Below are 13,492 nucleotides of genomic sequence, written 5' to 3' on the forward strand. Positions count from 1 at the left end.
ATTGGAGTCCACCTGTGGTAAATTCAATTGATTGGACATGATTGGGGATTGCCAACACCTGCCTATACAAGTTTCCACAGGTGACAGTGCATGTCAAAGCAAACTCCAAGCCATGGGCTCAAATGAATCATCTGCAGACCTCAGAAACCGGGCTCTTTCCTTAGACCTGGTCACCTGGCCAAACCGAGCGATCAGGAAAGGTGGGCCTTGGCCAAGGAGGTAAGCAGGAACTCGACGCCGTATTCAGAAGATCAACCCTCCTGGCAGCACTCCACAAATCACATCTTTATGATTGTGGCCTGACGGAAACCACTCCTTAGTAAAAGGCACATGACAGCTCCCTTAGAGTTTGCCAAAAGGCATTTAATGGACTCTCAAACCATGAGAAACAAGATTCTCTGGTCTAATGCAACCAAAATTGAACTGAATACCAAACATCACTTTTGGAGAAAACCAGGCACCGCTCATCACCTGTCTAATGCCATTTCTGCAGTGAAGCATGGCGGTGGCAGCATCATGATGTGGGAATATTGTTCAGCAGCAGGTCCAGGACAACTAGTACTAATAGAGGGACAGAGAATTGCAGCTAAGTACACCAAGATCCTTGAAGAAAACCTACTCCAGAGCACTCTGGACCTCAAACTGGGGTGAAGGTTTATCTTCCAACATGACAACGACCCAAAGCACACAGCCAAGAGAACAAAAGAGAAAGTCTGTGAATGTCCTTGAGTGCCCCAGCCAGAGCCCAGACCTAAATTCAATTGAACATCTGTGGAAGGAGCTAAAAAAAAAGGCTGTGTACCAACATTCCCCATCTAACCCGATGGAGTTTACAAGAATATGCCAAAAGAGAAATGGGCAAAAATGTCTGGAAACAAGGGTGCCAAGCTCGTAGTTTCTTTCCCAAGAAAGTTGTCTTGAAGTTGTAATTGCTGCCAAAGGTGCATCAACAAAGTATTAGGCTCCGGGTGTGTACAGATATGTGAACCCCAAATAACCTATTTTTGTCATTAAAATAAAATTGCATATATTCTAAGATATTATATATATATATATATATATATATATATATATATATATATATATCTTAGAATATCTTAGAATATTATATATTATATATATATATATATATATATATATATATATATATATATATATATATATATATATTCTTGTTTTCACTTCCTAATGGTTGGTGAGTATTGGTGAGTGTGTGTAGATGTAGGAACACCTGTACACCCCTTCATTCCTGTGGTGGTATCATGGTGTGGGTGACTTGTTAAATACAATAAACCATCACTAATGACACAGCCTATTTGAGTATTATTGTTGTGACCATGTCGCAAAGCAAAAGTCTCTAAAACTGGTTTCATAAGCATGACAGTGAGTTTAGTGTTTTTCAGTGGTCTTACCGCATACTAAATCTAGCAGAACACTGGGATGTGAGAACAGGAGATTTGCAGCATGAAAGTTTTCCTCTAAACATCTGCAGGAATTGTGTGATGCAATCGTGTCAGCATGGAGCAGAATCTCAAAGAAATGTTTCTTGTGGCTGTTTTAAGAGCAAAGGGAGGCCCTACGCAGTAGTATTATAGTGTTCCTAATAAAGTGCTAACCTTTTGTTACCATCTGTGGAAATACTGATTTTAAGTACACATTGGTTAATGGTTTGGTGATTTATAGTAACAGTCACACAATGAATGCACTGTGATGTATAGTGTCTCTAACACTGTAGTCTAGCAGACATGGAATACCCATAATCCATTGTGTTGTTTGTCTTGAAATTTGCGTGCAGCTTCTCTGAGGAAGGCCAGCGTTAAAATTGTTCATGAGATGCTCTGCGCTCAGTGTAGTGATCTGGATTTCCGCATGTTGGGGACAGTAAATGGGACACAGTTTCGGACACAGCTAATATGAATTCCAAATAAATCTAACCTAGGTTTTAATATCAGTTTGGAAGATGAATCTATAAATGACCAGCCTGATCCTTCCAAATTAAACCAAGCACGACGTCCCAACCTGTGCACAAGTACACTAAACACAGAGCAGTAGTCATCAGAAGTGTCGCTAGGTAGGTAGGCAGGTAGCTAGGGTGCACAGTGACATTTGATACACAGAATTAGATCAGCCAATCAGAGGAAGCATGAACTGCAGCACCATTTAAGGTGGAAGGGATAATTGGAAAATGTTCAGCTTCACTGTTCCTCAACTATTATGGCTGAAAGGCGTAAGTAAGTCTGTTGATGGTGATGATGTAACTATGTAAATAAGTGGTGATAATGGAACTATGGTATAATCACAATAATACACCCAAGGTTTGTTCTATATCGTGAGATATCGGCACCAGTGTACTGATCTACGACTGCTTAATTATAGTGTACAGTATTCATTGATTACTTTGATTGCTTAAAATGCAGGACTCTTTACCTATTTCCTGAGCCATAATGAAACGACTTTGACATCACAACTTGACTAATTCCTGTTTATCGAATAAGACTTCTTGTGGTGCCTCTAAACTCAATTTCCCAATAAAATCAGGACTGCTTGAAAGCAGCATAAGCACTGTTGTTTTTATAACCACTAAATGTCATTATGTTTAGTCTCAATGGCAGCAATAATTATTTAGAAAATGCCTTTTTAGATGAATAGATTTAAGTCAATTACATTTACTTTAATAATCGATTCCGTCTGCTGTCCTGGTGCTGCCTCTCTGTGATACAAAAACAACAATAGCTACAATAGAAGGACAACTTTGTAAGATTCAGTAAAAGATGGCCTATCGATATTGGGCTGATATCAGCAAGAAATGGTGGATCAGGTATCAGAGGAGAAAAAAAAAGAATGAATGTGATCCAATTCTGTAACAAATCTCGCTGGAAACAGCACACGCTCACACTGTGCGAGGTGATGTTGTTAGCTGTGTGTTTCTTCCTGTGGGAGAGTTGAGTGATTGAGTAGCTTGAGCGTTCAAGTCTACTTTTAGATGCTCATCCTAAGTGAAGAACATCAATTAAAAGATCAGAAAAGAAACAGGGTCGACCATTTGTAAATGGTAGGAGAACACTGTTAACAAGATGATTGGTATGCTTATTTGTGTAAATTTACCAGTTACATTCAAATAAGCAAAAATTATGCTCATTCAATTGTAGGACATGTTCATGCTGCACTTCTGATGCTGGAAGAACACTTCATGATCAGTTCTTGTAAGAGATAAGATGGATAAAGGACGTTCTTGCAGTTGTGGTTGAGAAAGTTGCCTGCTATGAGGAAACGCCTCCAAGTGGATGGCTTTCTGTTTGCCAACGATGCCATTAAGGTGATTGAGTGCGTCACCTGTGGCTGTACACCATTGTGATAACAGGGAAATTGTCTGAGCAAGTTGAACGACACTTGATCATTCGTTCCTGGGGAACAGGGTTTGGAGAGCACTTTGACATCATCACGGCCTGATGTGTTAATTAAAAGCACTTGATGACTTTGTCCTTGCTGGCGGTTTCACTTGTGCAGAACTGGTGATGAATTAACAGTAGGGCGACACTTCAGGATTCAGTTGAGTTTCAATTAAACTGTACACAAGTTCATACCGATGAAGTTCTTGAGATCTCTTAGCACTCATAGCTAAAGGAGGATTTTTCATTTATTTTTCATGAAAACACGTCTTGCCTTGTAGGTGTATAATGAATGCATGTTGTAGTTTATATGTTATAATTCCCCTCAGGTCTGAAAAAATAACACAAATGACTAAATAGGAAGAAAATTGCTTACATCAAGTCAGCGAGAAAAGTCTGAGCGTCAGTCTCACACTGTGAGTTTGACACCATTTCACTCAGGTGTTTTAGGTTTCCTGCTGTAGTGCAATAGCCCCGTGCAGCCCCAGGGGTTTGGGCCTGGGAACTGAATTGGAGGGAAATCAGTGATATGAGGACAAGTGTCTGTGTGTGGAGAACTAAACCCCTGGCGGGACCTAACACAGGCGGCCAGCTCGGGCAGACTCTGCCAGCACTTTACAAATCAAAATGGAGGAGGGTGGCCTGGGAAGAAATCGATGGGAGGCGGGCGAGTGTAATCCAACATCCATCCAAGATTCGCATTAGCGGCAAGGCCCGGAGACTCGGCAGAAAAGGCTGAGAGCCTGACAGTGGTTTGAACAAGTGGACTTAGTGCAGGAACATGGAGCCCCCTGCGGCACCTCCACTCTAGTGTGGCATATGTTGAAAGCTGTGAAGGTGCTTTTTCTTTCCTGGTGTGTTTTTTTAAACGGTGATGAACGGCATTTGGGCTGATGAGTCCACTCGACTTTTATTCTGCTGGCCTTTTGATCTCCAGTCAGTTTGAGACCGAGCCTGCTGGAGATTGAGGGGTGTAGTAAACACCCTGAGAAATGAGGGTGTCAGAGAATACCTAAACCCTTCGCATAAGTGGAGTTTAAATTGCCTCCACATGCTGCACACTTCATCAATCATTTCAGACTGTAAATACAAGCCAAAAAAGCATTTTGGAACCCATTGCTTGAGTGAGCAAATTTCTTATGGAGAGCCTAGCCTTCTAATCAGAGAAGCATTTTAAAAGTATGGCTCTTACCTAACCTGGCATTTGTGTACAAAATAAAGATGCCAAAAAGTTTTTTTGTGCCATAGAAGAACAATTTTTGGTTTCCAAAAAGGCTTTAAATGATTTATTGTTTAGAGCACATTTATTTATAAATGTCATTTAAGTGTACCTTTAAATTTGGGCAGTGGCGGCTCAGTCCTGAGAGTGCCGAGTTGTTAATTACACGGTTGTGGGCTTAAGGTCCAGATTTGCTAATCTGCCACTGGTGGCAAACTTAGAAACACACAGTGCACTTCAGGACAATGCTCTTTGCACAGTACTACACATGTAACTTGCAGTAGTTTTTAGCAGGATTTTCCTTTTCTTTCTCCCAGTCTGTACTTATCAATGTACCATACTACCGAAGTACTGCCATGCTCTGGCAAAATATCATATAGCAATGTTAAGCATATTAACCTACATATATATCTGGTTTATATGTCAATTTCAGTTTAAATGATGTCTCTTAACTTACATTATATAGTTTTTTACTTATGTCTTTTAGCCTGTATTAGTGGAGAATTTACAGTGTAACTGTCTGTTTATGGTGTAAATGGCAATAAAACTCCTGAATCTGTAATCTTTTAAATTAACCATATTACATGGGTGCTGTGACCCTGTGCTCTGACCCTGGTTTTCCAAGCTGGGATATCTAACATTTAATGACAATGAAGACACGTTATTACATTATACATACTCATTGGTATAGAGCCTACATGTTAAATAATTTTATAATATATTAACAAGTAATTAGTAACTCACTAATCTATGATATCACCTAAAGAACCCTTTATGGCATTATTATTTTAAGAGTACATGCAGAGACTAGTGGTCCTCAAAGAAATAGTAACTGATTTTATGTAGTGCACTGCAATGAAATGTTCTGGCTCTACAACAAAGTAAATCAGTTGAGAATTTCTGATTATTTATAGATTCTATATATTCTATTTACTGTTGTGGATCTAAAGCTGTATTATTTATAGAAACACAAATATCAGATTGGTATTGGCCAAGATTCAGCATTAAGAGACTGGATTGGGGGTTAAAAACCTTGGGGACATCCTAAGTAGTAGTATTGCATTACGCAGTATTGAGAGTCCCTTAGACAATACTGAATCAAGTGCAGACAAATGGCCAGCATAAAGTAATGTTGATTTAGTTTATTTAATACTGCAGTGTTTTATATTTGAATCATTTGGATGAACATCAGAATTTCAGTGTTTACCAATTCTTTGTTTATTTGTTTGTTCGAATTGGTTTTACACATTGGTTTTAGTAGATGAAACTAGCAGTACCTCCAGGTCTTTGGAAAGTTGATGTCAATTAGTACAGCTCTGAGGAGACTTCCCCACCGCGGCTATGGGCTTAGAACTTTGAAACGACCTACTTGTCCTCTCATTAATTGGGTAAGAGGAGTAACCTTTCCTTTACAAAAGAGAAGCATGGCTTTATTCTCTCCCTTTGGAAAGTGATCTGACCTTAATCTGTCAGAAGGAAAAGAGAGCTCCCTCGCACTCCCAGGGGCATCATGTTCCTGGCCTGGAGATGTAGGTATTGGATTTTAATCGGTCAGGGCATCTTAAAAGATCGCCCGCATGTCATACAGTATCATCAGGCTAATTAGGTGGAACTGAACGCTGTGAGGAATTTAATGGCATTAGTGTTTAAGATGGGGGGAGACAGCAGAGCGAGTTAACTGAGCAGTAGAATCAATGCGTATTAGCTGAAATGAGTCTGAAGACATACAGGACTTCCCTCAGGATGCCATGAAAGTGATACATCATTACATATACATCATTACAGTCATAGGTGCAGTGACTTTAACCCACTAATTGCAATCACAAAAGTGATTTCTTCTTCTTGATTGCATAGAAGTTATTCTATTTAATATTTATTCTGGTCCAAGTGGAATTGGCTGTACACACGAGTATCGGCCTGACCATAAAGCATCCCTGTGGTTCGTCACACGTCTGTTCCTGTGATAGTGTCGTAATGGCAACCCTCAGTGCTCATTTGGGGCTAATCCAAGGGGACCATTCCCACTCCTGTGTTCTCCCTCGCTATCAGGCCCTGCAGAGCAGCTCTGAGTGTGTGGTAATGATGATGAAATTAGAGTGGATAGTTAGATTTCGTTCCTGGTTGTTTTGCTGAGAGTGTGCAGTTGCCATGGTAAAGCCTGCACATTTAGCTGATAGTAGGAGAGAGCAGGTCCTAAAATAGGAGTGATTAACTTCAGTTGCCCATTTCTGCTTTTCCAACTTTACAATAGCTCTCAGTGCAGTATACATTAACCTCAGCAGGCGTGGAGTTGGGGAATAGAAAAGCAAACAGCAAATGCTTTACTCAGCATAGCTTTACATAGATTACTTCTCCATTTGCATTAGCCTTGTGCCCTGTAGATTGACATGCTCTGCATTTTTTAAAGTTAGAATAACAGGAATGATTTGGCAGCATCTCCCATAACTTGTGTTATAAGTCTAAATGTAGACTTACAACCCTTCTATTTAGTAGATTTAACTTCCTTATGCTGTGCCCATTGCTTAGATAGATGTTCAGTTGGGAGCACACAGTTTGCATGGCCAGTACAATGCGGCACGGCCACACATAAGACTAAGATGCCCAATGCCGAGATTTGACTAGAGCCCCAGTACTACACTGTGGAGCAGTGGAACTGCGTTCTCTAGAAAGATGGCGCTCATTCCAGTACCTTTAGGATAAGCTGGAGTGGTGTTTGTGATCCAGAACTTATCATCCAACAGGCTGACCTCTGGCTAAATGCAATTGAATCCTCATAGTAATGTTCTATCATCTAATATAAGGTTTTCCTACAAGAGTAAAGGCCATTATTGCAGCAAAGAAAGAGACAAGCCACTTATTAATACCCTTGATTTCAGACGAAACCTTGTTGATGTCTACAAACCTTTGGGCATGCAGTCTATATGGGCCATTATGTTAATATCATTAAACTCATATTACCATTAGCCGGAATACCATAAAAAGGTCCATCTTCTGACTAGCCCCAGAGCAAGTAAATAGGCATATGTGGTGTCCTCCCTATTTAGTTGCATAATTGAAGTGTTTCTCTCTTTCACCAAAGTGTTCTTTTTCCTTTTATTGTTTCTGTACCAGAATCTCCGGAAAGTAATCTGATGTTTAAGCACCTTAAGCATTTGCAAGCATGTACATATTTAATTTCAACACGGACTGTGATATGTCTGCTGCCACTGTTAATGAAACCATTAATCAGCTCGGCTCCTCGTGTTTGCCGAGCAGCTATGCTCATATTTCTCTGTCTCAGGGAGCCTGGGATGCAGATGAATATCAAATGTTAGCTCGGCCCCATCACAGGGAGGAGGATTCAGTAACTGAAGAAGCTTGTGTTGACTTTACATTTTGTTAATTCACATTTAGAGAGCTGGTTTTCCTCTGCAGATGGGGGCTGTATATATATATTAAGGATGGCCTGAAGGTTTTTTTGTTGCACCCTCCGACAGTCTAATCTTCAGAAAGTGGAGTGCATGTGGTTCCAAGTGCACCAAGCCCCATGTGGTCTGAGCTTGGTGACTGAACTGACCTTCCACTTTTATTTATTAAAAGACACATAGATGCTTTATTGGCATGTTTCAGGCCATTGTCCTGCTACAAGGTGAAGTGTTATCTGTTGAGTTTTGAGGCATTTGGCTCAGTTGAGAATTTATATTGAGGCTGGCAACAAACTACTTGACTACTTAGCCAACTTTAGCATTTTGTGTAGATGTCTTATGAGTAATTGCATTTATTTTCTCCACTTTATTTATTGGTTATTTCATCTGAACATATATCCCTTCAGGACAGGTTTTCTTGGATACTTTCTAGTTGCTCTATATTCATACTAATATCTCAAACTAAAATAATTAGACTGGCTCAAAACTCACAGTATCAGACAACGATGTGTGTTTATCAAATGAGATTCGAAGCTTGTCTTTAACCTCTAGTAACAAGTAGCATGTAAATGAAAAAACATTAGTTGTACATGCACACTGGGATGTAAGAATATGGCAATAACAGTGATGTTGTGTGATTTCGCATGTGTTCCTAGGCAATCATGGTCCATGGAGGTGGGCGTCCGTATACCCCGAGTGTGGAGAAAGGAATCAGTCGCCTGTGGACATTCCGGATGAAGAGGCTCAGGTCTCTGAGGAGTGCCAGGAGCTCACACTGGAGGGCTTTGAAGTCAAATCATCTAACAAGACCTCCATGAAAAACACAGGAAAAACAGGTTAGATTCATATCATACAAATCTGTCATCCAGGGTTTTGCCAAACTGCTGTCCTTAGTAACATCTGATGGTGAAAAACACCATTTACTCAGTGTTTCCTTCACAAACAAGCAGACATGGGTGTGTTTGTGTTAAGCTGATCACACCAACGATTAGGACAGCGGGGAAACGAGTTACACTTAAAAGAGATCTATGATCTTTCCTTCAGAACTGTGTTTTAAATTATCAAGAAAATCAAAATAATTGCGATGCACAAGTGATATAAGGCTGGACGCTTTTTTCCCTGCAATATTTCATCATGACACATGATTGCATCAGGTCTTTGTTTGAAGTGAGTTGGCTAACCACCACTCCCCCCTGCCTCAGCTAAAGAACAAGCCCAAACAAATATCAAACACGCCTTTTGCAAAGTCTGACACATCCCCATTGATCTTGGCCTTTGCTTTGCCACGTATCGGCTTTTTATAGCAAACATGGATTGAAGATCTCGCCGGATCCCATTTTAATGCGCGCCCTGCTGCTGAAACTTTGGACAGCATTTATGGTAATGCTCCACAACTGGGCTCCAGCATGGCCTTCCACAAAGCGTGGGCAAAACAGGGCATGTATATTGTTGCTGCTGTAACAAAACCTTGTATGTTGGGAAGGATGACTTCATAAGAGAAGGATTCAATGTTCTGTACTTGAATGTAGGTTAATGTAACAAGATGTTACCCCATATTATGTTGGTCCTACTCTGTTGGTCCATTCTTCATCAGATAACAGCTGGTTTTCAAATAGTGAAAACCTTAAAAAATAGATGTTTAATGATAAGATGTATATATCAATTAGACATTCTATTAACACCACCTCTATGTTTTTACACTTATTGTCCATTAAATCAGCTCCACTTCCCATATAGGAGCACTGTGTAGGTCTATAAGTCCATACTGTAGGACATCCATTTGCACTGCATACTTTGTTAGCCTCCTTTCACCATGTTCTTCAATGGTCAGGACCACCCCACAGGACCACCACATGGTGGTGAGAATAGTCCACCAATCAGAAATATCCTGTGGGCAGCATCCTGCGATCACTGATGAAGGACTGGAGGAGGACCACCACAAACTGTGCAGCAGCACATGAGCTCCAAGGTGGTCTACAAGGTGGTCTACAAGCTTGATCTGCAAGGTGGACCAACTAGGTATGGGTGTCTAATAGAGTGCACAGTGAGTGGACACAGTGTTTAAAAACACACACTACTAACACACCACCACCTTGTCAATGGAGTAACTGCAATGCTGAGAATGACCCACCACCCAAATAATAGCTGCTCTGTGGTGGTCATGTTGGGTCCTGACCATTGAAGAACAGGAGAGTGAAAGGATGCTAATAAAGTATACAGAGAAACAGATGGATACAGTCTGTAATTATAGAACTACCAGTGCTAAATGGTAAGTGGAGCTGATAGAATTGGCAATAAGTGGAGAAACAAGGAGGTGGTATTAATGTTATGGCTGATCAGTGTAGTGGTAATTTTACCATTCACAACAACTACGCTAAAAATTCCACTTTGATAAAAGTTCCAACAGCTGAAAAATATTCTAAAAATAAAAAAATATTTGATATATTGACTAGATGACTTTTAAGATGACTTCGCTTGTAGTAAAGGCTCTGGGACCTACTTTCGTGACTTGTTTTTGTAGCATTGCATTTTCTGTGAAGGCCTGGTTCTGGTAAGCTTAATAAGGATTTGTGTACCTACATTACAAAATAGTGTTTCAAAGTGCACCTACTGTGCCTATCACACTGTCTTTGCTTTTAGCACACAGAGTGTTTAGAGACCCTTGCGGCAAACCCATCAGCACAATGTGCCAGCACTACTCAGGGAAGCAATAGGGGTCTCTGCTTCAGTTTACAGATCACTGTATTAGATCCCATAAAGCCTTTGCTTGGATGGCCTTTCCCGTGTACACCGCGTCTTTATCCTCCCTTTGTGCGTACCCCGCACATGTGTGTGTGGATATAGAGTCACCACAGGCCCTTGTTTCATTGCCGCCTTGCGTTCTCCCCTCCGTCTCTCTTCAAACGCCACTCTCATTCCCTTCCGACTCCCAGTTTGTTTATTCGCGCTCCATGCCTTTTCGCTCGCCTCAGGATTAAACGCTGGATCTGCCGCTAAAGCTTGTGTACCCTCAGGCTCACTCGAGTGGTTCTTTGCCATTCATCCTAATCTCTGTGATGCGGCATGCTGAGGAAACGTTATAGGCCTGCTGCCCAAGCCTGCGACGACAACCTGGCAGGCTGGTGTAGGTGTTTTATCAGGTGTGAGGGGGCGTGATCTAACAGGCGCTTAAATGGGCGCTTAGTATGCATTAGTAATACTTGACTAGGTGTGACATGATGCTAATGGGAACACTACAAAGAACCACTTTGGCAGTGATTCTGTTGTTCTCTATTCAGGTAACAAAACAGCTAATGAATTTATAGCTACTTTAAAAGTTTGCGAATGTTATTTAATTAATACACTTACCATGTATCGTTTCCATGGTTATTCTATTGGCAAAGGTGGTATAAATGTTCACATCTAATTGAAGTATATTCTGTTATACTGAATGAGCTCTGTAGTTGTAGCACTGGTAACCATAACACCACTACGGTGATTACTAAAATCTGAGCCTGTCTAAAGTATAGTCCACTGCCAGTGTAGATTCAATGTCAAATTGTAGGTAAATATCGCTTTGAAGTTGTTATTAAACCGATCAGCCATATCGTTAGTACCTCATATTGCGTAGGTCCCCCATGTGCCACAACAGATCTGACCATTTGAGGCATGGGCATTCTGTGGGTATTAGCCGCAAAGACGACAGCAGCAGATCCTGTAGTAAGTCCTGTAAGTGGTGAGGTGGGGCCTCCATGGATTGCATCAATGAGTCTTAGGTGTCCTTGACCTTGTTATTGGTTCACTGGTTGTCCTTCCTCGGTCCACTTTTGATAGATACTGCATACCGGAAAAAACGTCACAAGATCTGCCTGCTGTTGCATTTTATTTCATGAGCAAAAGCACTGACACACAATATTTTAGCTCAATATTTCAGAAATATGAATAGATTTCATTAACCCCTTTTGCTCCTGACTTTTATTACACCATGAGAATAACGAATTGATAACTACATGCCAAGACATGCAAACTGGCTGAGCTGCTCCCTGCAAGAACCACAGGTGGGTCTAAGGAGTTTAGGAGGTTTATGTATTTTTTCTTTCTTTGAGATTTACATACAAGATGTAATTCAAAAGGACTTTTTATTCAGATTTATTCCAATTATAAGCTCATTTTTACAGCCTCAAAGTCTGTGGAAAATGTCAGAAATCTGGCTCTTCAGTGGAGGAATGACCCATTTAATACCGTGTAATACAGTGAATCAATATCAGTAAACAAATTAGACAGAAATTCAATAATTTCCTAGGTTCTATTTGAGTTAGAGTGTAGATGTTGTTCTATTACGTGGTACTTTACCATTTACCACTACTTACTTTTTAGCCCATTTAGTGTGTACTGTTCATATATGCATTCAGTGAGGTATTTAATAAGGCACATAACAAACTGGAGCTCACTCTGAAAGGATACATTAACTGTAGGCCATGAAGAGTAATTAAAATGTTGACTTGGGCCCAAGCTGCATGACATCGCTCTAAGCTGGGGTTAGTGTTTAGCTGCTATATTATTTTAACTGAACTCGCCCTAAAAGGAGAGAAAGAGAGATAGGGATTTGTGTAGGGCGTTTGAAAAAAATGACATGGCTAAATTAATATGTCATTTTAGGCATTAATGAGGAGCGAGGCCACTCTTAATGTAGCTGAATGTGACAGGCTTTAATATAAGAGTTGACAGCTCCACTGTCCCAACGTGCCTCAAGACCACCACCATCGTCCCCGTGCCGAAGAAGTCCACGGTGTCCTGCCTCAATGACTACCGTCCCGTAGCTCTCACGCCCATCATCATGAAGTGCTTCGAGAGGTTAGTCATGAGGAACATCAAGAACCAACTGCCCTCTTCATTGGACCCTCTGCAATTTGCATATCGTCCCAACCGCTCCACGGACGATGCCATCACCACCACCCTTCATCTCTCCCTTACCCACCTGGAGAAGAAGGACACCTACGTCAGAATGCTGTTCATAGACTTCAGTTCAGCATTCAACACCATCATCCCACAGAACCTCACGAGGAAGTTAAGCCTGCTGGGCCTCAACACCCCCCTCTGCAACTGGATCCTGGACTTCCTGACAGGAAGGCCCCAGTTAGTCCGGTTCGGGGACAGCAGCTCCAGCACCATCACCATGAACACTGGGGCACCTCAGGGCAGTGTACTGAGTCCTCTGCTGTTCACCCTGCTGACTCATGACTGTGTTGCGAAACACAGTTCTAACAGCATCATAAAGTTCGCCGATGATACAACTGTGCTGGGTCTCATCAGCAAAGGCGACGAGTCAGCATACAGAGAGGAGGTGCAGCAGCTGACAGACTGGTGTACAGTCAACAACCTTCACTGGAATGTAGAGAAGACCAAGGAAATGGTTGTTGACTTCAGGAAATCAAGACCGGACCACTCTCCGCTTAACATCAACGGCTCCTCTGTGGAGATCGTTAAGAGCACCAAGTTCC

The 13,492-nt window shown here is 41.2% G+C and overlaps 1 protein-coding gene across 2 annotated transcripts in view; it reads left to right on the forward strand.

The window, feature by feature from the left end:
• ca16b (carbonic anhydrase XVI b) overlaps positions 1-13,492 on the forward strand; it is a 115,212-nt gene that overhangs the window by 46,708 nt on the left and 55,012 nt on the right. For both annotated transcript variants that reach the window (XM_072684729.1, XM_072684730.1), the window contains one exon: positions 8,669-8,848. In XM_072684729.1, coding sequence (XP_072540830.1) covers positions 8,669-8,848 — 180 coding nt within the window. The remainder of the gene's footprint in view (positions 1-8,668; positions 8,849-13,492) is intronic.

This window comes from Salminus brasiliensis, chromosome 7, assembly GCF_030463535.1.
Source record: "Salminus brasiliensis chromosome 7, fSalBra1.hap2, whole genome shotgun sequence".
Lineage (NCBI taxonomy): Eukaryota > Metazoa > Chordata > Actinopteri > Characiformes > Bryconidae > Salminus > Salminus brasiliensis.